We start from the raw sequence: 26775 nt of genomic DNA, 5'->3' as shown, positions 1-26775 counted from the left end.
AGCTCAGTGGTTCAGGTACAGCAAGGATTCTTGCTAAGGTTTTTGGGGTGCTAAAGGTACTACATATAGATAATAGAATAGTTTTTTCTGACATAAATAATGAAAAGTTTTTGGAAAATTTAAACCAGTGCAGAGATTATAATCAGTCAACATATTTCATAACTAGGCTGCTATAATTTTGATCCGATGTTAAGGGCTGTATTAGGTACTGGGACTGAAATGTAGCTATTGGTGTAAATGCATATCTGTGGTCCCCACATGAATACAGTTCTGACATGAAAAAGTTGTGCAGTTGTCACGTGGAGTGAAACCACCGTAGACGGTGATTGGGTTTGGTGTTTTTTTAGCTGGGCTTGCATAAATTCATGTTCATGTCCCAAACTCTCTTGACTAGTATTGGTAAAGTACAGACATCAATCCACTGTCAATTCTTATTTGTTTTTGAACTGTAGAAGTTTAGGTTATTTTTGCTCTAGGTTTTCAAAACTGCCTCTTCTTCACTGAGTTATGGTAGCTAATCAGATTATCAGATTAGTTGTCACTGATTTGAACAAGTTTTTTTGTTTTATCCTTAGCAGTGAGTGAAACAAACCTGTTTTATTTTGTACCAAAGTGGAACAGAACCAGTCTTGGAATCAGGCATGGTGTCTCACTGTGTTAGTTTTAGCTGCTACTTCTCTTTTCTAGTGCATGTGAAATTTTGTCTGTATTTGTTAGCTATGCAATTACTTTTTTTGTTAGGTATCAATCAAAATGAACATACCATACTTATAAAAGAAATAGGGCTCATTGACCTTTAGGGCATGTTTTAAATTCAGTACAGGTTGCAGTGAAGTACTTGGGATGGAGATTGTCCTGCAGGTAATTGGAGAGAGAGAGAGTCAGTCTGAAATAGCCGATTCATAAACAAGATGTGCAAGGAAATTTTTTCCATGACAGGTCAGTGACATCCTTGCAAATGATGCACCATTTATAGAAGTCAGTTTAGGACTAACAGGGACTATTAGCTTGTGCTTGATGCTGGAGAAATGTAATTATACTGATTCCAGGGTGGGTGCAGATCTGCAGCAGTAACATCTCTGTTTGAGATCTTCAGTGATTCTTCTCCAAAAATGAGACAGCAGTGTGAGGAGAGCTCTGGTCTAGCTTTTGAAGTGTGTATTTTCTAGATTTTCTCCCTTATTCTCCCTGCTACATTGTCTTAACTCAGTATAATGGAACTTTGTATCTTTTTAGTTTTACTCCTGTTTGGCCAAACCTCTGAAAATATTGTGTAGGATTTAGTACTTATGTTTTCAAAATAACGAGAAAAATTACTTCAGCAACAGGATTCATAATGGAGAAATGTGTTTTCAATGGAATTTTTGTGCCCAATATTATGATTCTATTTGGTGTTTATTAGACATGAACATTAATATCTCTTTACTGAGTGAACCAAGCATTAGATTTTGGTTAAAAATTGTTAGAAGAGAATTGTGAGACTTCTTTAAATTAAAGTGTAGAAAATTTTAGGATTATGATTATTGTTGTTATTATTATCCTTTTGTTATCCTGCTGTGCCAGAAAATCCTATAAAGTCTGCTTCCTGGCATAGAATTGAACTGTGCTAGTTTCCAAGAGTTATCTTCATCTGGGATTTTATTTTTTTTTCTTTCATGAGTCTTTAGCCATTTGGATCAATTTTACCTGTAGAATTTTGAAGCTTGTGCTGTTCCATATAGTGTGCATATACATTGTTTTCAGTCACTATTGATTGATCTGAGTAACTTTTTATTGGGTAAGAGTTCTTGCATTATAAAAAGAAGAGAGTGTAAATTTAGAAATTAGTCAGTATTGCACACAAAAGAAATGTTATTGTACTAAATTAAATATTTGTTCAGTTGAAGCATTGAGATATAATTTCTAGTGTTGATAATTAAAACTGAATTGATTTAATTGTCAGTAAAATTAAATATGGTGTGAGATGGATAGTCTTGATCATAAGGATTGTAGTTGTCATGCTTTTTGTTTGTTTATGGGGTTTCTCTTTTTTTGTTGTTGTTGGTTTGGTCTGGGTTTTTTATTTCCTTTAGCTTTGGCAGCCTCCATACACTGGTGTGATCTTTTGAACTCTGAAATTCTTGAATCTTCAGGAGGTCTTATTTTTGCTATTGCTTGATACTTTTTTCTTTGTTCAGCTGATGAATACTAGGTGTTTTTAATCCTGAGTATGCTTTTTCCTCCTCTTCAAATGATAAGCAGAATAAATTTGCTCGAACTTTAATCAAGAAAATACTTGTAAGTCTGATAAATATCCTTGTTATTCTTGGTATGATAAAATGGATTTAAACCCCAACAGTTAATTTGATTCATTTTATAACATTACTGTGTGGTAGCAGTGGATTAGGTTACTTTACTTGTTCCATGCCTTTCAGCTCAGTTTTTCCCCTTTATTTCTTAATGAACAACTGACTCAAAACTAGTACTAGGCAGATTAGAATATCCCTTTGAAATTTTGAATGAAAAGTCATTCATATGAAACGGTATTGTTTTGCAGAAGAAATTTAAGATTTCCCCCCCCCCCCATATTCTAGACAATTTTCTTGCTATGATTTTGTAGACAGCTTAGATATTTTTCTTGTTCCTATTAGTGTCTGCATTCAGATGCAGCTACAGCACAGGCCCATTTGTGGGTTGTGTTTGCTTGTCAATGGCTGTAACAAATACTGGTACTTGAGCTTTTTCTGGGGGGAGGTTGTTTTGGTTCTTTTTGTAGTTGTACAATTAGATTTCAAAAAAGGAAAGCTGTCTTTTAGTTGACTACATTGCAGCCTTCAATATTCCATTCTTTTTTTTTTTTTTTTTTTTTTTTTTTAGTATTCAATTTTTTTTGTCAGTTAACATATTTTAATGATATGGGAGTGAAGATTCAAAAGTTCCTACAATTAATGCTTCAGTGTTGCTTAGATTTCTCTCGTGCTGTTGTAATTTTAATTTCATTTTGTTGACTTCTGACTATTTAGTCAGTTGAATTTTTCTTAAATACTGTATATACTAAAGGTGTTTGAACAAGTTGCATACATTGATATTTTCTTTAAGGAGAAAAATATCTCTTAAATAGTGAGGAAAGCAGAACATTTCTTGCCTTATATAAGTATTGTATTTTGCAGTTTTGTGAGAGGAGAAACTATACCTAAGGGTTTTAATGTTTTCTGACAGAAAGGTGTAGAATCTTGATTGCTTATCTATAGATTTTTATTTTTTTAATGCATGTTCTTTCTTATTTCATAGACTTCTGTTTATTCTATGAACATGGTGATAAGAGTTGATTTTAAAAATGCAATTTGTCAAAAAGGTAGATGTGCTGGGAAAGCAGCTAGACTTAATTTACCTGGGTAAATCTTTACTTTTTTGAAACAGGAGATCAGCAAAATCTCGAAGCAGAAGTCCTTATTCATCAAGGCACTCCAGGTCTCGTAGCAGACACAGATTGTCTCGATCCAGAAGTCGTCATTCAAGTATTTCTCCGAGTACATTGACTCTGAAGAGCAGCCTGGCTGCTGAGCTGAACAAAAACAAGAAAGCAAGAGCTGCTGAGGCAGCCAAAGCCAGTGCTGCAAAAGCTTCCAATACTTCAACACCTACTAAGGGAAACACTGACACTGCTGCAAGCACACCTCAAGTGAACAATGTTAAGGACCTGAAGAAAATCAAAACTGAGCATACACCTTCTCCTACCAGCAGTGTAAATCTGAAAAACGACAAGGCAAAAACAAAGGTCTCACTTCCTGAAACAAAAGTGGAAAATAACTTAATTGCGGACAAAGTTACTAAACAGAAGCCTGCAGCAGTGAAAGAGAATAAATTGACTGTTGTGAAACAGCCGCCGGCCCCTATAAAAGAGAAAGTCAAACCGAGTACACCAAGTGTAGCAGCCAAGGAGAAGGATCGAATTGTTGCACTACCGACCTCCACACTGCCACCCTTGCCTTTGCCTCCCACACTGCCTGAAGATAAAGAAACTGATAGGTGAGTTGGGACAGAGATTTGCTTTTGGGATTGTTTGTTCCTTTTTATAATGGTTGTTGTTATTTCCTTTGGAAAATAAATACAAAACTGTATACTAGATCAGGCTAGTTCTTGCTCTTCGGCTGTTTGACTGGTGATTATTAGTGAGCTGGAGGAATTTGATCTTAAAAATAATTTAATTAGTTCTTGAAAAAAGAAGAGTTTGGTCTAAGAAAAATCTTTCTATAAAAAGTCTACTAAGGAAGTGTTTTCAAAATGGCTGATACATAATAGCTATGGGACTACTAAGAGGATGCATTCAAGGATTTCAAGTTTGGTGTGAAAATATACATACTTCTGAGGAAAAATTGAATTCAGTAGAAATATGTGAAAATTCTTTATTTAGCTGGGATTTGAAGAAAAGATTCTCTTCCCTTTGAAAGGCAATTGTTTTATAGCTGGGCATTACTTTAATGTAATTTATTTTAAAGATCGGTATTATTTTGAGTGTATAATGGAAGTGAGGTTCATGGCTTGTCATTTGAGTTAATTTTGAAGTGTAAAATTGGTCTGTAGTGAAGAAATTAATTTCTGTGTTCCAAGTGTCATCTGAATTTGTCATCAGCCTATGTTAAGTCTGTAGTCCTGACAGAGAATCTGTGCTGTGATTTGTATTGGAAGATTATGCTGTTACAGAAGGTGTTTTTTGTTTTGTTGAACTGAAGGTGCTACGTGTCTCTCACAGGTATGCAAGAAATCACAAGTAAGCCAGAAATTTTTAGCTAGAGGCAAAAATGGTTTTCTTGTGTTTGCTGGTAATTTTAATTTGTATTAAACATTACGGATGCATAGAAGTCCTTAGGAAATTAATACAACCTAATGTAGTATTAGACAGCTACACATTTTTTTAAGTTGTGAAAAAAATAATTTCTTGCCCTTCAGCATTAAACTCTAGCAAATGTAATAATGGTGTAGCAAATGTGTGATTGCGTTTACATTTGTGACTGAGCCATCCTCTACGTAAATGAGAATCCTGATACTGTGAGCAAGATTTACTCTTTTAACTAAAAGCTAGTTTATCTAGTTTAACTAAAAATGACTGGCATTGCAGTATTAATTGCAACAACATGAAATGAGATTTCATATTGAAGCTGGCTGGTTGCTTATTATTATTATTATTGTATTTTAATGGATTGCCTTTTTAAAGTTTGCTAAAATAAGGTGGTCAGCTGCAATTAGCCAGTGGTTCTTTCAGCACTGGGCTCATTCTCCTTTCAAAACAAAAGGCCTACTGCTTGCAGACAGCTGCATTAGAAAGATTAATGAGAAGTAATGGAACATTTTTTATGCTTTGCTTAGTTTTGCCTATAGGATGTTATAAACTTCAGATCAGAAATTTTAAGTCATGATAAAGCTTAAGTCATCAAAGGAAGAAGATCAATTTTTTTAATGGCGGAGGAGGGCAAAGGTGTTTACCTTGGGATCTGAGTTACTCTGGGGAAGTTGTGTCAATAAAGAAAGGTTGAGCTCAGTGCTATGCAGAACTGTCTGGTTCCTTCAGTAAGAATCTCATGAACCCACAAACAAGTGACCTAAAGGAACATTAGTGTTGCAACACCACAGTGCAGGTTAGGTGAAAGGGAAAATTGCCCTGCTTGTCAATGATGTGTGATTTAGCTGCTCTTGGCTGCCTCTGTTTTCATGTGCCACTTTTAAAATCTATGTCAGAACCTTTCATATGTTATGCTTTCACTGATATTGAAAGTTTTGGGGAAAGTTATGAGAAAAATACTAATATATGAGCTTCAAAAATAAGGGGGTTTTAATTGCCATGCACTGCACTAAGGTGGTTTGTTCTTTATAGCATGTTAACCATTACATTAGTGGTGAGGGCAGTCTGTGCTTCCTTGTGATGCTTCTTTAAAATGGGGCAGTGGCAGTATAGGAAGTGGTAAAAGACATAGAAGTGTTCAGCTTTCAGAGAGAAGCATAGACATGCAAAACACTGGAATGCTTTATTTGAATATGTAGGGATTACTCATAGCAAGAAAAGTAAGAAATAATGTATGCATTCTCTGTTATGGAAATTGGCAATATCTTTCCATTTAGCGAAGTTCCTGCTTTATCTGTGAAACTAAACACGTAAGAAGTCATAGAAAAACCATCACAGAGAAGGATGAATAGTGTGATTTGGCAAATGCAGCTAACTTGGAAAATGTCCCCTCAAAGCATGACTTAAGTTTTATTGATACAGTGATGGAAATTAAGAGTGAATACTGTGTGAGAGCCTGTAGGGGAGAAACAATTGTGTAATTATATAAAGTTTAGAGATGGTCATGGCTTTAAAATTACTGGATATGCAGTAGCTGAACAAATCTAGCTAAATCAAAAGAAGTTCTGGTAAAATGGAGCCATGTACTTAGGAAAAAAAACAGTGGAGCCTTTATGATTCCCCATTAGAATGGGAATAGCATTTCTAAGATCACTGTGTAATTGTTAAAAGATGGTTTATGTGTTTTTGGGGATTCTTCTCAAGACAGATGAGCAGTATCTGTTATCTAATTATGGTTGGTTAAAAATCAGTCAGATATCAGTAACTCATGTGAGAAAATCATTGTCATTTTTTCATCTGATTTATTTTTTCCCCACTTGATATGCATGCTGATCACTAGAAATGTGTTGAATCTGGAATGTTTCAGCAGATGTGTACAATTAGAATTTGTAAATGAGATGATGTGGACAGCCTTGCAATGCCCCGCAGTGTAAATGTAAGCATGAAGCTCATTATCTGTGGAGACCGATTTTAGAGAGAGCTGGGTTAGTCAGATCTTCTCCCTCATATGAGAAGTCAGAGTACCGATTTTCCCACTGTACTTTCGATGTCTGGCAGCACCTGAGCTCTAAATATTTTTAATAGTCTAGGCCATAAGCTTGGAAAGAAGCTTATGTGGCAGAAGTCTAGCCTGGTAAGACTCCCTGTGTCATCTGACCTCAGCTTTCACCAGAAGAGTCTGATTTCACAGTTCTTTAGAACTGTGATTTTTAGTTGTGCATCTTCCATAGAGCTATTTGTGAGTCATTCATCCAAATCCTGCTGATTTTAAGACCAGAGATTTCAAGTGTTGGTGCACTGACAGTCTAGAATGTATTTTAAAAAAAATTTCTACGTCTTCAACTTATTAGCAAAATGTGGTGTTTTTTTAATAGCTTGAGAGAGAATCTTTCAGTGAAGACAGTTAAAGAAACAGAGAAGAAACTTCGCCACCTACTTGCAGACTTGCCACTTCCACCTGAGTTGCCTGGAGGAGCTGAGGTACCCAAAAGTCCTGAAGAAAAGAAACCAGCAGTTCAGTTACATACCAAGAGAAGACCAAAGTACGTTTATTAAACTTCTTTTAAAGCTTACCAAGCAAGTAGAAATAATAGTTTCTTTAAAATATGTTCTTGTCCAAAGAGTTTTGCTTTTTGACATTTTTAATATTACTGTTGACTCAAACTGCATGGTTTATTGCCACTTACTGGTAATAAGACAGTTAACTAATAATGTTTCAAATAGTGTTGAGGCTGTCTTCAAAGTTAAGACAGTGCCTAGATAGACTAGCTGTATTCTTAAAAATATTTGTTGCTTTCTAGAATATGTGGACCACGACATGGTGAAACGAAAGAAAAAGAAATAGACTGGGGAAAGCGCTGTGTGGATAAATTTGATATCATCGGTATTATTGGTGAAGGCACTTATGGGCAAGTTTACAAAGCCAGAGATAAAGATACAGGTAAGTTCAAAAAAAGTATATGTAATCCTACAATTTTAAATGAACAGGATGGTTTTGGTTTTGTTTTATGTTGAGTAAAATTTGTTGTTTGTATTCTGCCCTCTTATGTTAGGAAGGTTTTTAGTTGTTGGTGTGTTCAATTTTAAGTCCAGCTTTTATCTAAATCAGGAATTACTGTTTGCTGCATTGGAAAATCATTTATCTGTAAAGCTGTGGCTGAAATCAAGCTGAGTAGTCCTAAATTCTAATTCTTATATTTTGAGTTTTAGTGCTCTGTATGAACTAGTAAAGAGAGGCTAAATGTCCTGGGGAAACTAAATGTCACCCTAGACAGGTTGGCAAACTGTAATGAAGTTTGTAAAGGGATGTAACTGTGAAAGAACCTGTGTGTAATACTTGGTCACGGTTGTTTGTACTCCAGTAGTCACTAGTTCATAGTAGGAAGAGAATCTGCTTCTGTGCAATACAGTCCTGAGGAGTTACACATGGGGTATTTTTGCAATATAACTGATTTCACAAGAGTGACATTATTTTTTAATTTCATGTTAAACTATTGCTGAAATAAGCGAGCAGTCACCAGTAGGATACGTAATACTGCCACTAGTTCTAAATAGATTATCCAAATTCTTTCTTTGTGCTGTATGTTGTGTGATGGTTTTGTGTTCAGTTAGTAGTTCTTTCCATGATTGCTTGCCCTTCTGGCTGATTTGTGCATGCTTTGAATGCTGGACCATTTTCTACTTCATCATAATCCCATAGGACCACATACCAGCCTCAGTTCCTTCTTTCTGATTGCCAGAAGAATAAGCAGTGTAATTATAATTCCTTCTTCATTCTTTACCTGTTCTTGTCTCAGTTTGCAAACTTTAGTTCTAGTTGAACTGTCACAGATTTTTACCTCTATCTTGAGAATCTTTGCAAATCGTTGTTAGGATCTCCTGAGATTCTCTTCTTTGCACATTTGCGTTTTAATCCTGCCGTAATCATATTGCCTTTTTGGCAAACTTCAGGTTATTTGTGCATCACAGTCATCTCTTAACCTCCCATAGAAGTTGTTGCTTTCTACATTGAAGGCATCTGTGCAGATACAGCAAGCAAATCAGTTAGCTTTGGATTCAAATCCTATGTGGAGAGTGGTGTTATGGCCTTTGAGATACCTTAGAAGAAGCTGTGTAATAGGCTTTTGGAGAAAGTGGATGTGGTGTCATGCTGGAATATGATCTATTGTGAGTGTGTCTTGTAACTTAGTGTAGGGTAAGTACTTCTTAGAACTAGCAAAGATATCTGGTCTTTAACTTCCCAGACACAGCAATAAACTTCCAAGAACAAAACGATTGAACAAGCATGTGTGGTCTGTAGGCATCCTTCATCATGAGTAGATTATGCTTCTGCCATTTTGCAGAATCCAGTTTGATCCAGCCCACCCTGCAGTAAAATAGTAAGGGAAAACCTCCTCACTGTAAAAATGGCAGTGCCACTTGTACTTGTAGAAAGTATACTGATGAATTTGAGAACTCTTTAATCATCTGCCTCATATCTTGAACTGCATACTGTTTCTGGCTAGATCTATGCATTCTGACCCGTGGTGATGTAGTATTCAGAAATTCAGAGCAGTCACAGGCCTCTGTCTCTAAAGCTACTGCTGATAATCACTCTTTACTGGTGGACATGGTGTGGAATATTGGGATATGTGAGTGAGCTGTGCAGGAGGAGGAAGGATAGTCCTTATAGTCCTTATATACAAATGTCCGTATATATATATGTACACAAATATCCTTATATATATATAAGGACGTACATATAGTCCTTATATACAAATGAGGAAATTCTCATTTGTAGTTTGGCTTCTGTATGTGATGCTGATTTCTGTTCAGCATAGTGCTTGGTACAAGAATCAGGGTTTTAAAAAACAAACATACAAATCAATACTAAATCCCATGGTTTGGTTGCTAATCTTAATGGATTTTATTTAAATTTTCTCTTAGGGGAAATGGTAGCACTAAAGAAAGTGCGGCTGGATAATGAAAAGGAAGGGTTTCCAATTACGGCTATTCGAGAGATTAAGATTCTTCGACAGCTTAACCATCAAAGCATTATCAACATGAAGGAAATAGTGACGGATAAGGAAGATGCTTTGGACTTCAAGAAGGACAAAGGTATGTAATGCTAACAGGGGTTCCTCTTTCTGGCCCTGTTCTTAATGTAATACTCTGCTATGCTTGGTTTGAAGTTACTCTTCATTAAAAAATATGTTTTCAAACTGTGATGCTTCATGAGAGATGTTAATTTTGATTTAAATAATATACACAGTTGTTTAACTCAGCTATGCATTTTGCTTATAGAAACATTTTCCACAAATATTTTGTGTGGTACAAAAATGTATTGCTTGATTGTGGTCTTGCTGTAGAGGAACAGATGTTTGACTCCTTGACACCCATGGAAGCTCTTAATTGTGAGCTTTTTAACCTCTTATTTTTTTAGTACTTTCTCATGCCACTTAGAGTATAGTAGGCTGAATGCTGAAGAGATGTTTTTCATTTTAGGCTTTGGTTTTATTTGAATCATTCTTCAGTTGCTTTTTTGATGATTAAGCGTGTGTGATTTGTGGGCTAGAAGAAGAGTAAATGAAAAGAATGAAGAGCAAGATTTGTGTAGTGGTAGTGTTTTTCTCCAAAGAGAAGGCATGCAGACTTCTACTCTTGGTTCCCTCACTTTTAAGTCTTGTTTGAATTGCTTCAACCTCCTTAGTCTAGAGATTCAAGCAAAGAGAGAAAATCTTGCAGTGTTGTTGCTTGGTACTTTTGATACTGGAGTGGTATTTTGCTACTGGAGGCATTTCATTTTAGATCTAAGTGTTGCAAACCTATCATTTTGGAGTTATTTTAGTGTCCTGTGGGCAATTTATTGCATTGTTTGGCTTAGGATAGTGTTTGGAATGTGATACCTGTCCTTCTTCCCTGCTCTTCTTCCCTGAGTCTCTATACAGCAGCAGTGCAGGTAGAAAATGCTGTAATTGCTGTATGGCCAGCTGGAACACCAGGTGATGTGATGATTCAGAAGGTGGATATGAAGCAGGAATTAGTTTGGATATTTTTTGCTAACATCTTTAGAGAGTATAATAATACCTTAAAGTGTATACAGCACTGACATATTAAAAGTGGGAAGTATCTAGCAGGAGTTTCTCGAGAGTTGTGCAGGTTCAGTGGTCAGGCCCCACTCAAAATCCTGGCACTCTGCACCAACCAGTTTAGTCCTTGTATGTGAATCTTGCTCTAAGTTTTAATTAGGTCCAACCTACTTGGCTAATAAGACCTTAATACATAATGACTCATTAATGAATTTTCTTTCTTTCTGTTTAGTGCCATGTTTAGAATTGAATAGTAAATTATTTTTTTGTACTTCAAACTGTCTCATTAATTTCTTTTTTTTTTTTTTTTGTACAAGTCTCTATTTGTGCTTTTGATGTTAATTCTGATTTAATTTCTTGTTCTTATTTAACAGCATATTAAAACAAGTACATATTCTGAAAATTTACAAGGGCAAGGGCTTCTCTGGAGATGCTAGAATAGAATTAATTTCTAATGGTTGAGTAAGTTCTGATAATTTCTTGAAAACATTAGCAGGATAATGAGACTGCTGTTACAACTTCTGAGAAGATGGAAGTTGCGTTTTTTTTCAGGCACTGTATTCTGTATTTCTCTAATGAGTAGTTCTTTGTGAGATGGGATTCATAGCAGGGAACAAATGCAAGTGGGAGGAAGTTTGGTCATTTCCACAGTAAAGTGTTGCAAATGCAAAAGTAGGCTGCCTAACAAGGAGCCATTAGAGAAGTGGTAGTAATGTCTTACAGTGGGCAGAGCTAACAGTAAAAGCAGGGTGTTTTGCCTATATGATGAACATGCTTATGTTTAATGTATGTTATGTGCTTACATAGCTTTGAAATATGACTGGGAAAGCCCTGCTGATGTCCCACTTAAAAGAGTATGGAATGAGAACATTTTTGCTATCACATGTTTTTCTAGTTAGTATGAGTGAAGTTAATTTTGTCTCTAAGGCTGTGTACCATATCCTGACATAGTACTCATTTGCTTTTTCACTTAAGGCAGTGTGGGTTTTTTTTGTTGGATCTCAATAGCTGAACATGCAGAACATTCAGTTTTCTGACAATAATATAAGTGTTGGGCCCACTTTACAGTACTTTGTTTATGGATACTACTTAAGATAGTAACATTGGACTGCAATAGCTTAGCTTGTACAACTTTGTCCTGATATTTTCAGCTGCATTATGTGTTTTTAAATAACACACTCAAAACTCTGGAAGAGAGAGTATTATTGGTTCCCCATGTTAAAGCCTGTCTCAATATTTTCAACATCTTTTTATTTTCAAAGCGAATGGAAGAAATTATATTTGTATTTTATTCTGGCCAGCTTGGACTATAAATTTAAAGACATGAACATTTTAGATAGTTTTGGGTTTATTTTTTCTCTACTAACTATTAGAGGAAGAATTGTAACACGTTGGAGCAGTGTGTTACAAAATTTCTAAGTGCATTTCCCTTCATCAGCGGGAGTCAGCACCTTAGGCAGCTTAATTGTTTGTATGGATTGGGCGTATACAAAGCAGAGTGGGTGATAATGGTTTGATACCTGGGTCTGTATACTGAAGATCAGAAGTTTTTTCACTTTGCAGTCTTCATTATGCATGAGATGGGCTTAATGATGAAGCTGGAGAATGGCATTGCTGATATTACTGAATGCTAATTAGTAATGTAACATCTTGATTCTCAGGCACAATCCTGACAGATAAAACATATATGTTGGGTGTGACCACAAGGAGTACCCATTTTATATATTTCTTGTGTAAACTTTTCTCACCTACCTATCATTCAGAGGGAGATAGCTGAACACCCAAACTTAATGATGGGAACTCACGACTCTGAGGTTGTATTTGGTCTTTTGTGTGTTGAGCCACCTTCCCAGTTATAAAATGAATTACTGGGAAAATGCCCTTCTCACTTTGGGCTGTTGTCAGTTTTGGTTTTTCTCCTTTGTGAGTGTATCGTTTTTATTACTTTGGTGTATATCTTCTTACTTCAGGCACTTGAGATGGTTCTTCAGTTCTCAGTTGCTTCTAACAGCTGGGAGATGTTTGCAAGTGCTCAGCAATCTAGCTATGGGATTGACACGATCTCTTTTTACTAAACAAATGGTAAATATCTGACTTAGCTTTTGTTGCTGTGAATGTAAACACAGTAAGTGTACTGCCTGACATCCCTTCGTCCTTTTGACTGGGATAGGTGTTTTTGCTAACCTGAGGGAGGATGTAAAACCTGGCATGGAGACCAATAATAAGAGATCTGGAAAATACTGCAGCTTGGGTTTTTTTTCTGGGTTTGTGTGTGTGTGAATTACCTGCTTATGTATGTTTGTTTCTGTAATTAATTTTGAGATCTAAGTTTATTGTAGATTCAAATTTGAATTGATTTGTAGTACAAATCAGCAATTTTTTTTTAGGTATGAACTTGATATTTACATTGACAGTACTGTAGTGCAGGAGGACACCGACTCTGCAGTACTTTGTACTGTGACTGACAGGTTACTTTCTCACAGCTGTCAAGGAGTTCTTATTCCAGAATCTTGTGTTTTGGAAGGAGTCTGTTACAGCAGTCATGTAGTCAACATTACATGGTAGCTAGTTTAGTCTGTATTTCCTAGGAAGCTGAGTGAAAGCAGAGATCTGAATTTCAGAAACCTCTAATGCTCTTCAGCTTGCCTTGCTGCTGCCAAAATAGCTGATAGAAACTTACCCAAATAGTTTTCATACTAGAGCTAAGTTATCAGGAATAGCATGGCTGCTTAACTGGTGCTTCCTATTTGTGTATGCTGTACTGGGCTTTGGCCTGGAATGAGTACAGACTAATTGGGTGGCTTTTCAACTTGCTCCATGTCAAAATGAGAAAAATCTCTGATTATTAATCAAAGATTTTTGTTTGTCTGCTTTGAGGTTTTGGTTTAGTCATTTGGGTGTTGTTTTGTTTTTTTTTTTTTTTTAATTTCCCCGTATTACGTGATGAAACAAGGAGAGTATTTACTCCCAGGGCATCTGTATGCCCTTGGCTTGTATCCCTATTTCAGAACATATATGAAGTTCCTGCAAGAGGAAAATGCAGTTGAAAGGGGAGAATAACACTGTCATTAAATAGAAACTTAATATTGGGTGAAAATGTAAAAAAAGTAGTATAACAGCAATGTTTTCTTTAGTCTTAAGGTGATTAATTCAGTAGCTATGGCTATATTTATTGTTCTTGAAGTTAGAAATAGATTAATAAAACCTGAGTTGAAAGAAAAGACAAATGTCTAGTAAAGGAACTTTAAAGAATTTAAATGTAGGGAACTTTAGGGATTGGTGGACAATTTCTTTAATTTTCAAGTTGTGTTTGAAAAAATCCTGTTTAAAGCTCTTGGAATAGATTATCATGAGTACTGGAAGAGAAATGTTAAGGAAATAGAGTAGTAAATGTAATCTAATTACATTTAATCAATCAAGGATAAGAATAATCTATGGATTGCATGGAAGAAGCTGGAGGAAGCTTAATTGCAAAATGAAAAATTGATGGAGTCTCATTTTGAAAACTGAGTACAGAGCAAATGTTGAAAACGTGTTTCACAACTCAGCATTGTACATACTGTGCACTGAACGAGGCAGGGATACTGGGGTTTCTCTAAAGCATTTCTATATTTCAAGATACTATTGTAATGCATTTATACTAGAATTGAATTTAAATTTACATGCAATAAGGCATTCTGGGTCACCTGGGTCCTCAGATCTCTCTCTAATCAGATATTTTGGGTAACACTGAACACCTTTTTTTTTAATTACATTTGGAAGATATATCTCCATCTATGGAGGCTTTTGGATCAGTCTCCTTTGCACTACCACCCTCCTCTCCCAGTCTGAACCACTTGTATCTTTGGGAACAAATGGTGTCCTGTTTTGTTGGATCTGTGTGATTTGAATTCAGTCCAAAGAAGTCCAGAGCCTGCCCATGTCACAAAAATGCAAAGTATGTTTTGTTAGGATTTTTTGACCTCTCAGAAAATCCACTGTTTCTCGCAGATCATGAGTGCCATGTTTTGTTGATTTACCCCTCTTGTATGCAAACCCTTACTGCATTATACCCAAGCTCATTTCGTGTTAAGGAGCTGCTTTTGTTAGAGCTCCATGACCTGAAACATATGACTGAGAGGAGGAGATATGTTAATCCTTCAATTAATCTAAATTGGTACCTCACTTGTTGAACCCCATCAGTCTTAACTGACAAAATGGTCAGAAAGGTGCATTTTCCCAAGTGCAATCATAAGGAGTAAGGTGAGGATTATTTCTATCCATTTGAACATCAATAAATAAAGATTTATTGTGCACCTCTGATAGATTTGGCTGCTTTCTCTTATCCCATATTCAGAAACAGGCAGTGCTACTGCTGCTCAGCTGTTCCAGCTGCTCCTCTGTCAACATGTAGTGACATTAAGATTTCCCATTATCTTGGTAGATGAAGGAAAGTAGATGAGCTTTGTGGTGTTAGCAAAGGAAATGGGCCATGCAGGACATAACCCCCCTGTTAGTGCTTTGTTGCAGTGTGTGGAAATGGACTGTAGGGTTTCTCCCACCCCACAGGTGGGAAGTGCAGGTCTTTAACACAACAGCAGTAAGATGAGGAACTTTAAAGTCATATAAGTAATTCTGACTTCATTTGAATTGCATGCACTTTACTGTGAGAGGGCTTTAGGTGTTTTTATGACACTGCTTCCCAAAATGAGAACTGCGCAAAGCTAGCATCAAACAAAAGATAATTTTAAAATGTAACCTCTAAGTTACAAAAAGTTACCTCTAAGTTTTACCCTCATAAAAGAAGAAATTATTAAGAAGAAACTTTTTTTTTCTGCTATGTTTTACTTTTTTGAGAAATGTGTGGCATTTGTTATGATAGAACTACAGTATGCTGTGAACTTGAATTCAGACTTAGCTGTAGTAAGCACACTTCTGCCTGTGTATAGTTCAGTTGTGGTGTCTTTCATGTCTGTTTCCTTCTTCCTGAATGACTAGTTGCTTTCCCTTTTATGGAGGATCAAATCTCCCAATGTGATGAAAAGGGATGAAGATTTGACATTATCAGGTGGAATAATGTACCAATTTTGTTGGCAGAAACTACAGAGCTCTGTCAGAAAAGGGCACCACATTTGTCTAGGAGTGCTTGATAACTTTTTTGCAGCTACAGTCCCTTTAAATATAGCTTGAATAATACTGAAAATCAGACTTGAATGGTAAGATTGCCAAGGTTAATTGACTAATTTTCATATTTTCTCATACTGAATGAAGAAGGTTACCAGCTTTTCTTTTTAAAACGAATTTTAATAACGTGTAATTAGGAAATAGGCAAGAATGCAGAAGTGTTATGAATCTGTATATTTGCTCTTGAAGGAATATTTAGCATTTATCCTGTTTTAATGTATGTTACGTGCAGAGAATGTAAATAGTCAGATGTCACCTCCCAAGTACTACTCTACTTTGTGAATCTTCTCTGTTGTTGTTCAGCTTTCCTTCTTGAATTAGGTTTTACCAATTGTGATTGCTGGTGAAAAAATCTTGAGAATTAGTGACAGAGCAGGGAACTGCTCAAGGCATGGACCCTGATTTGCATATAAGCAAGAGGTTATAATGTTCAGCTGTCCTCACTAAACAATTCTACAGTCAGTCTTTCTCCTTGTCATATACAGACATGCAGCCAGCTGCCATGACAGAGTTAACTTTCTCTTGTACTCCAGAGCAAGAAGGTACCAAGATTCACTGGTGTTCATTCAGTTTTGTTGAGCTGACATCCTCTGAAGGGCATATCTAGGTTGTTCTGACACTGCAGTACTAATATTAGGTGTTTTGAGGCATTTTAAAATATGTCATGGTTCATATTCCAGTCGTCATTTAAGTAGATCTTACAGCAGATTGCCAGCTATCTAATTTGAAGAGGCCAAGATTAGGAGCCTCTGTGCTTTTCTATGCTGAACTGGTGAACTGGATTGGTGAACTCAGTTGTGCAAATAGTAACACAGCAGACTTTTGATTATTCATAGCTCTTAATATTTCCCTCTCTCCTTCTGAAGTGATGGGTGGGATTGTGTTGTACCTGCTTGATTCACCTCCTGTTTCACCCCCTCTGTACACAACAGCAGTGGTATTTTATGATGAGTATTTTGCTTCCTCTGTTGTATAATATATAACAGGACAAAAGGACCCAAGTCAAAAACAATGAACTCTCAAATGTCTTATGCAGTGGCCTGTGCTTTAGCTGATGTGTGCTGATGGTTGTTAGAAGTTTAACACTTACTGTATGAGGAATCTTCCTGAATAGCAGATAGACCCAGCATTCTTTTTTCCCTTTTCAGCCACCAAATGAGAAAAGGAGTCAGTTCATTAGAATGTGGCCGTGTATGTGTACAGCTTCTGTCAAGCTGACTTCTCGTTATTGCTCCAAAACTTTCACCAGTTCGGAGTTGATACCTTTTTAGGAACAAGAACGTGTAATGAGTTCTTGTTGGGCAGAAGCTATTTGTAGTCGTAGATTTAAGGAGGTTTTGGAAATGCAAGATAGACAGACCCACTTGAATGTGGTTTCTGCTTCCTTTGCTCTGTGCAGGCTGCACTGTTCCGTGTGTCCCAGGGTGAAGAAGGGAAAGAATGAAGTACTAAAAAGTAGATTGTACTGGGAATGCTTGTGTTGGAAATTGGTTATTGCTACTTCTGAATCACTCAACACTTTTCCCCTTTGAGTGCTTATATGTTTCACAGACCCTTGGCTTTAACAGCTTTTATTGGTAGAATTACACAAACTGATGTGAGATAAGTACAGATTCTCCTGCGTGTGGCAACTTAAAATATGAAGTCAGTCTTTGCAGAGCTGCTGTTGCTAGTGGGTTAGTTCTACTTTCACATTTTATTCTGTCTTATAGGTGTTTTTAGTCTGAGAAGGGCAAGCTTATTTCTGACCCAGTCGCTCAGAAATCTTAAAAAAAAATTAATCACTGAGTCATGACAGATGAACAACAATGCACAATAATGCTTGTATATATTTTGTTTCTAGATTTCTCTCCAAGCTTTACTTAGGTAATATTAACACAGTTAATTTTTCTTGAAATAAAATGGGTGGTGATTGAGAGCTGTAGGGAGAGCACATATTTATCTAGACTAAAGCACCATGGGGTAATATTATTTTTCTTTTCACAAACATTTGACTAGTATAATTGTTTGTATAGAACAACAATTTATTAAAAGTTTTTACTGCAGAAAATCTAAGCAGTTGTATGAAAAATGCTTCTGATTTTAAAAAGTACACACCAGCAATGTTGTGGACTGCTGTTAAATCAGTTTTTCTGTCTGTGTTTCTCCTACCCTTTCCCTTTCTTTTTGTAGGTGCATTTTACCTGGTATTTGAATATATGGACCATGACTTGATGGGACTGCTGGAATCTGGCTTGGTTCATTTTAATGAAAATCATATTAAATCTTTTATGAGACAGCTGATGGAAGGCTTGGCCTATTGCCACAAGAAGAACTTTTTGCACAGAGATATCAAATGTTCAAATATTCTACTAAATAATAGGTATGGATGTTACTTAAAAGTATGTAACAAAAATTGTATGTTGACAACATCTTTAAATTGTTCTTTCAGTCTTCACAGTTTGCCTGATTGGTGGCATTAGCAAAACTTATTCTCTAAATTACCTAGTTTCTTTAAAATCAATTGCAAAATACTAATCCAGTAATTTTCCTGCTTAAAACTGGAGCCTGCAGCTGTATATTAAACTTAATTTATGTTAAAAGAGAAGACTCAATTTTAATCCTGCTAAGTTAGAGTACCAGGAGAAAATTATCTGAGTTCAAATATCTTGAAACAGAATTGTAGGATGTGTATGATGTGTGTTCTTTCTACCATCTCATTTCAAGATCAAAGTGTGGCTAGGCTGGTTCTTCGTGACAGTTCTGAAGTCCTTGTCGTCATCAGTCAGGATAATGCTTTAAAAGGGTATTTGATTAGGCATGTTCAAACATGCCTTAACTTGCAGTTGTTGCTGTAATCAAAGGGGGAGAATAGTTTGTTTCTTATTACTTCAACACGTTGTAATTACAAGTCATTAGTAAGTGTGGTGTTTTCTGTGTGCAGCAGCAACAACAAATAAAAAGCCACTGTGAAGATAGTGGATGACTTCATTACCAACTGTTGAGCATCATAACCTGGAGTACTAAATCCAGGGAGCAACATAAGAGCAAGCTTTTAACAGCAAAAAAGAGTATCGTTTAAAAAAAAGAGCAGGTAGTCAGATTCTGGAATTTGTTGTCACAGGAAGTTTTCTGGGTAGTGTCAGGAGTTTTAAAAAAGATGAGACATATTCAAGGATAGAATCATTAACGTCTGCTAATGGAAATGGACAGGGATCCCTATTTTAGCATTCTTAACACAATGATTGTGGGTCATGGTTAAGTATGAAGAAGATGAGCCCCAAAGGGAGTGCGTTCACATGTTCTCCCTAAAAATATACTGCTGCTGTTGGAGATGAAATACTGGGAAAAATGGATCAAGGGTCTATTTTGATAGGCCTATTTTTCTCCCAGCTTTTTCCAAATTAAATTTTTATTGCTTCCTGCTTTTTCCCTTAGAGTGACTGCTTTCAGCTCTGTATCCTACTGCAGCATTGCCAGATTATGATACAGATTCTTAAACACACGTATGAGTTTCTCCCCATTACTCAATGTGTCCACCCACCTAATCTTATTACCTGCTAATCTCCAGGGTTAGTGTTTTTGTGTGCACCTTTGGGAACTCAGAAGTTGGGTGTAACTTGACAATGGAGAAGAGTGCCTTATGGTAGAGGAGGAGCTTGTTATTTTACTGTGCTCTCCAATCCAGGTTGCAGAGTTTGTTTTTTTCCCCCTAGGATAGTGTCTGAGTATCCATAGGTTTTTCCACCAGTAGCAGAAAAATGTTATAGTAGATCTGAATAATTTTAATCAGTGTTCAAAAATCCTTTTACCAGTTACAGCCTGAAGCCAAACATGTGGATTATATATCTTTCTCAGATATATAGGCAGCTTCAACAAATTTTTGAGCAAATACATTTATCTTCTATGAATACGTTCTCAGAAATAAGCTTGTAAATTTGAGGGGAACATTTCTTTGTTCATAGATATTCTCCAGGAAATCAGAGTAAAGGTCTTAGGAGAAAAGTGGATGGAAACTATAACCTCTAACCTAAAAAGTGGATGGAAACAATAACAGTGACACATTTTATCATCACAAAATGGTCATGCACATGCTGTTATCACAAAATCGTCATACTAGCAGCAAATCTTGCCATAATTTGGTAAAATAACATGTATTTGAAAATGATGGGAGTTACTAAGTTTCAGTACAGAAAAGGAGAACCACACATAACAGTCCAACATTCATTTTGTATATTAGAGAAGTTTTCTGTTTTGAATCGTCCAGACTTTACAAATCGTGGGAGTTTCTGGTCATAGAGCAGTGCCTCTTAGCTGTGGGAACTGCCAGGCAAGAGCTCTGGATCTTCTATTCTTCCTCTCATATATGGAAAAACTTCGGAATGGGTTAATGGTTATGTCATTCAGCAAGTTGGCTGCTGACAAAAATAGAAGCCCTTATCTTGTTGGTCACCCTGATGTAAAGGCTGTATTTAAAATGTACAAGTGCAGAACAGGACTTGGATGGCTTCCTGGAAGAAAGTATGACTGCTGATAGTTGTTTGCTGTACAAATGCTTGTGCTAGCAGTAAGGCCTGAGAAATTAGCAGTTTCTTCCCTCCATTTTTCCCTGTAGTTATCGACTGGAGTATTTCATTGTATAGACCTGAATTTTGACTAACATCCAGTAATGTAAATGCCACTTGATAAGCATACCTAATTTTGCTTACTGAAGAGCAGCAGAGATAGCAAAGCATTGTCTCTTCATTAATGTGGCTTGGTGAAGATCAGCTGCAGCTGTTTCACTCTTAAACTTTACCTGATTTTGGGGGGAAGAAAGCTTAACAGGATTAACCACTAAATAATTCTTTGCTTTTTCCACCAGAGGGCAGATAAAGCTTGCAGATTTTGGGCTTGCTCGGCTGTACAACTCTGAGGAAAGGTAAGATACAATTATACTGTGAAAAAGCATTCAGAAGTTTAATCTTTTTGTGTAACTATTACGAGGGACAGAAGACTGTTTTGTTTAGAGAGGATGTTAGTGTAATGTAATACAAGTAATTGCTTAGGAAAGTGAAAAGAATACATGTTGTCTTACACTGCATAAAACCACAAAAGTCTCTTTGTGTGAATGTATTACTTTTCCAGGTGTTCTGGATAAATAATGGTAGAGATTGGCCATATATTGGTTGGAAATTAAGTTACACTCCTGAGTTTCTGGTCCTGTAAACCTGAGGTGTATTTCTTGTGTTGATATATGAAAGATATTATTTAGGGAAAGCAATTTTTTTTCTTTTTGCTGACACAAAGTATCATACAGTTCTTATTCAATAAGCATTACTTTTGTGTAAGATTTAACTTTTCATTTCAAGAAGTTCATTGTATTCTATAGGCAGTCAGTATTGTTGAATCTGCTGGAAACAGCTATGCAAGTTTAAATAAAAATTATTCTGAAACTTCATGTGACTTGTACTTCTGTTGTTCTTGGCTTCCTTATGCTCATACTCCAGGAAACAGGTGCACAGTTTTTTATGATTAAGGACTTCACTATTTACTTTGTAATGTAGTATTTGTCATGTGGAACTGACTTTTCAGTTCCAGGCTGAATGTTCACTACAGTAGTATGTCCATGAGGTGGTTGGAAAGCAGAGATGGTTGGATACGTGAGCTTATTTTTATTTCTGCATGTTTAACTTGGGAAATAATATCCATAATGCTAGCTTTATGGGTTTATTGTTTTCTACACAGCTCTTAGGTTGTTGATAAATATGTTAATATTAGTTTCACTGAGCTGTTGTCTCAGAACTCTAATTTCAGGAAAATATACTTGAGTACAATTATGAAGACTGTTGAGTATAATAACATTTTATACGTAATATAAAGTGAAATAATCTTAAGCATCTGCTAGCTAAGTATTTTTTGGTTTTGGTCTACTTAATAATAAAAGTATGTTATCCTATGTGTTTTAACATGCACCAAACCAGCCTAATGTTTTTTTCCCCCTCTGGTTTACCAGGTTTTTTAATGTCTGTTTTTAAATTAATTCAAATTTTGTTTGTAAAACTCACTGTACATTAAGGATTAGAGGTTCAGTGTCCTTATAATGCAAATAACTCATTTTACTTAACATGAAACAGCAACGTTATTATGCCATTATGCATAAAGGAAACCAAGATTTAGATTTAATTAAACTAGCTGATAGAATTGTAAGTTGAACGGAGGGGAATAATTAGAATCTCAGTAGATGTTGGGCAATTATTTGTCATTAATTTTCCTTCTAACCTGCAGTAACAGATCTAATTAATGTATATCAATGAGTGTATAATAGCTGCTGTTTTCAATTCACATACTTTGCATTTGGTTTACTGTTGTTTAGAAGTTAATACTGTTCGAAAGGGTATGGAACTTAGTAGGATGGGGAGGAAGATAAAAAAACGAACTTTAAGTAAATTCCCATTGATGTAGTTGTGCTCCTTTAAATGTTATTCTGGTAGATTTAATGTGTTTGGAGTAGGAGATATGACAGATTGCATGACAAGACAACTGTTCAAAAAAACCCACCATATACTAACGCATATGAGCAATGTATCTGTAGAGATAGCCTATACCATGTAAACTTCTCATGGAATAGACTTGATAAATGATGGGATTGTTTCCAAAATATGCTACTTTTTAAAGAGGAATTGGAGTTACGCACATTAATGAAAGAACTCAGATGATTTTAGAGAATTGATACCTGTACTACTGAGAATGCTATAAGAGCTTGTTAGACTTCATTCTATGGTTGTCCATAGTTAATGTTACTCTGTTTGGAGTCGCCTAGTGTTGGAAACAGTGAGAAACTGAAAAAAACTAAAAGAATTCTGGAATCACTTTTAAAGCACCCTGGTTGAAATGAAACCAAAATCAAACATCTCTTTTCTACTTTCCATTCCGACCTGTTGATGCTGTAGTTCAGCCTGTGCACAAAAAAAAAAAAAACAATAAAAAAAAAAAAAAAAAAAAAAAAAAAATCTATGTCTGTGTTAGTAGAAATCTTTGCTTTAGTGGGAAGATGGAAAGGATTATTCACAGTGACCAGTGTGGAGAATTAAATATAGGAAGATACTAGAAGCATTCCAGGCTTTGGAGTCAAAATTGGTGAATGATGTCATTCCAGAAAAAGGCTTTTATCTCTTTTGCTCATACTTAAACAGGGAAAAGTGTCTTTTCTTCTTTTTAAAGTACTTGTAGAGGTATTATATTCAGTATGGTAATAGCCAATAGCTGGGAGGAAGGTAGTGGTTTTATGTAAGCAGGTCCTGCTCCTGAAATGACTAGCAATGTCATAAATATACAGTATTGCTTTCTGAATAATAATGGAGGTGCAGAATTCACATAGCATCAAGGTGGCTGTGTGATTATTATTTGTATCTTCAGTCTGACTTTCTGTAGCCTTCATCAGGCAATTGTGTTTGCTTTTGTGGTGTTGCAGCTTTGCAGGACTAAAATTAAAAGAGAGTGAAAGATTGTACTGTTCTTAAACAGCATCAGAGAATTCCTTAAGGTGTCATTTTTTTCAGAAGGCTGATAATACTAAAATGATAGTCCTCTCTTTTTCCTCCTTCCAACAGCCGACCATATACCAACAAAGTTATTACATTATGGTATCGGCCTCCCGAACTTCTCCTTGGGGAAGAAAGATACACACCAGCTATTGATGTCTGGAGCTGTGGGTAAGAGTTTGGATAGAAGCATAGCAAGGATAAAAACAAGTCAAAAATAAATCTTAAAGTTTCTATCAATCTGTACTGAAAGCCATAATGATGGAATTCTGCAAAACTGTTTTACAGCTGTATCCTGGGTGAACTTTTTACAAAAAAACCAATATTTCAGGCAAATCAAGAACTTGCTCAACTGGAACTCATAAGGTAACTAGCATCATAAACTGACAAGTTTCTTTTCTTAGTGTTACAATCTGAGATAGTGCACTGCAAATACTTAGAAATGCTTGGTTCCTGCCCCAAGTGAGATGTTAAAGGTTCTGAGGGGCATGTAACACAAGTGTCTTTGGCACAGACATGAAGGTTTTTTGTGAGTGTTCTGCGTTCCTAGCAATGTACATGATGCGTTTCTGTACAATAGCTGGAGTTGCCTATTACTGAAATTATAAAGAATGAGTAATCAAAATGCTTGTAATTTTTAAGATGATATTGCAACTTACTTGGAGCAAATCAAAATGAGAACATGGACAATAATAAGGACAAGTGGGATTTGGGAGGAACGGGTATTTGGCATGCTGCTGTCCATGAGTTCTTGTTTCAAGCCTACCATGTACACACCTGGGCTTTTATTACTTTTGTGGGAATATTTCTGTTTCCTTATAAACTGCCAGACATTTGGTGGAGATAAAAATTCTGTTTCTTTCCTCATTCTCTATAAATCATAGAATGATAAATACTAAATTCAGTGGAACCAGAGTATCTTTTTCTTTCCCTTTATTCAGCAAGCAAAATTGGCTCTTGATTCTGATATTATAATTGACATTGTAAATGAGGAGAGGTGCTCTTCCTAGAAACAAGGGGAAAAGAGGATGAGTCCTACAGAACCTACAGAAAGTGAACAGTAAATGGTCAAATTAACTTTATAAAAAACACTACAGTTATGTATTGAGATGTTTTTCAAAACAAATTGAACAGTAGCATATTTCTGTGTAATGTGTTATTAGCTGGCCTGAAAAAATGAAGGTTTTAGGAGGTGCACAGCAGATTAGCTAGCAGTCATTTTTGGCACAAGAAGAATTAAACTCATGACTTGAGGATTTTTTTGTTTTTGAGCACTAGATGGCATTGAAGCACATGAGAAAGAAAAATTCTGCATTACTCATTCTTTGTGTTTTATCTCTGGTACAAAACCCTAAAACTTTGTGATGTCCTTCTGCTGGACACTTCTGTTTGTAGCTCATTTCTCATCTTCGCTGATGCTATGTATTTTTTGCTGTTTAAACATAACATACCAGTTTTATCAACATTTCTGCTGTGATCGTGTTGCAGTCAACCATTCTACATTTATCTTTCAAACTTTATCAAAGATAGAGCTGAAGTACATTCTGATAGTAAGAGATTTATTATTTTTATTCTCCCTCCTGAAAATTACGTACCCCAGCCAGTGTAAAGTCAGATTGGTTTCCATAGCACCTGGGGCATAATGAATAGATCATTAGGTCACTTACACTAGCCATTTAAATCTTACAAAAAGGAGAGCTGAACTAGGGAAATGTCTTTGTAAAATATCCTTTTATGACTGCCTGCATCAGAATTTGAAACCTTGCATATATGGAAGTACTTTATTAGTTCTTCTGCTTAGAAGTGTGGTGTTGATCAACTTGTGCTTAGCTATCCTTGGCTGGAAAAAAGGATGGGGATGGAATGTGAGGCAAAAGACTAAGTATGGGCAGCTCCATTTGTGGAGGCAGATGAGGCTTGAGACATAAAACTCCCAACTGAAGTAAAAAATACTGAGGTTTTCTAGTGGTTTCTGTCTTTAGGACTCACTAAATTGTTTGAGTTTTTTTAAAATTATGTCTTCAGCATTAAATAAATTCTCAGTGAAAACTGCTTTTTCAGCTATTTGGTATATCTTTCTTCAGTGCGATTGGGAGTTATGGCCATGATAGTCCACATTTAGAGTAACTTTTCAATTCTTCTAGTCAGATACCTGGAGTAGTCTTCAGATATTGTTGGTTAACTTTTTCAAAACATTTTTGTAGAGGATGTATGGGCTGGACTGAGGCAGAAAACAGTAAGTTTAGTCTGTGTGGGGTGATTGCCCTTTGTAGACAATTCACCATTATTTAATAGTGTTGGGCATTTGACAGTGGAGAAATTTTAGCTAAAAATAACCTGAACATGAAAAATGAAAATTATTTTTGTTTTCACTGTACTTGCAAGAATAAAAATGACAGCTGTGTTCACTTGTGGTTTTGGATCTCATACTCTTTTTTTCCCTTCTTTTTGGTACAGCCGAATTTGCGGAAGTCCTTGTCCAGCAGTGTGGCCTGATGTTATAAAATTAGCTTATTTCAACACAATGAAACCAAAGAAGCAGTATCGTCGAAAACTGAGAGAAGAGTTTGCTTTGTAAGGATGAAGAATTATTTTAGTCAACTGTTTTTAGCATTAAGTTTTCCTGGAGACTTTATGAACTTCAGTATTTTCTGGAGAACAAGCACAGATCAAGTGTAAAGAAAAATGGCTTTAGGTTCCCATGATACCTACAGAGCTTGTATTAACCCTTATTTAATAGGAGCGTCAAGAAGAGCAAAGAAGGCCCTAACATTTCACCCACCTGTCAACTTTCACTTAAGGAAACATTTGTTTGGTACACCTGCTTGTTATCCTGTCCAAAAAACAGCTCAGAGTACTTAATTGTTTTTATTGGTAAAACTGGCTATGGCTAAATATGTAGTCTCGTTAACATTAGAGTCTTTTGGGTCATAAACTCTTTCAACACAGAAGAGTTACCTGAACTGTATGTTCTAAAGTACTACCATTGGACTAGTTTTTTGTATATATCACAAGTGAAAGGTATGGAAAACAGCTGTAAGCTTAATTTAAAGGAGTTGCTCCCCTTTTTAAGGGACAGTAGGCTTCAAGAGAAATGCATCATCCTGTTCATACTAAGGAGACTAATATCTTTGAAGCAATAGAATTATTGTCTGTGAAGTCAAAAGTCCAACTCCCTTATGGTAAATTCCAAAATCTAAAATAACACTATAGTCTTGGCTTT

General features: G+C 36.0%; 1 protein-coding gene across 4 annotated transcripts in view; it reads left to right on the top strand.

The window, feature by feature from the left end:
• The window catches only part of CDK13 (cyclin dependent kinase 13), a gene marked incomplete at its 5' end in the record, with an annotated part of 43242 nt that overhangs the window by 7798 nt on the left and 8669 nt on the right, over positions 1-26775 (top strand). For all 4 annotated transcript variants that reach the window (XM_083870591.1, XM_083870593.1, XM_083870592.1 and 1 more), the window contains 9 exons: positions 3400-4008; positions 7195-7362; positions 7621-7760; positions 9746-9916; positions 18223-18412; positions 20894-20950; positions 23622-23723; positions 23841-23918; positions 26010-26126. In XM_083870591.1, the coding sequence (XP_083726717.1) occupies positions 3400-4008; positions 7195-7362; positions 7621-7760; positions 9746-9916; positions 18223-18412; positions 20894-20950; positions 23622-23723; positions 23841-23918; positions 26010-26126 (1632 nt within the window). The remainder of the gene's footprint in view (positions 1-3399; positions 4009-7194; positions 7363-7620; positions 7761-9745; positions 9917-18222; positions 18413-20893; positions 20951-23621; positions 23724-23840; positions 23919-26009; positions 26127-26775) is intronic.

This window comes from Zosterops lateralis (assembly GCF_965231275.1).
Source record: "Zosterops lateralis genome assembly, chromosome: 1".
NCBI classification, from domain to species: Eukaryota; Metazoa; Chordata; class Aves; order Passeriformes; family Zosteropidae; genus Zosterops; species Zosterops lateralis.
The sequence above is the reverse complement of the archived record's forward strand: the minus strand, read 5'-3'. Positions and strand labels throughout refer to the sequence as shown.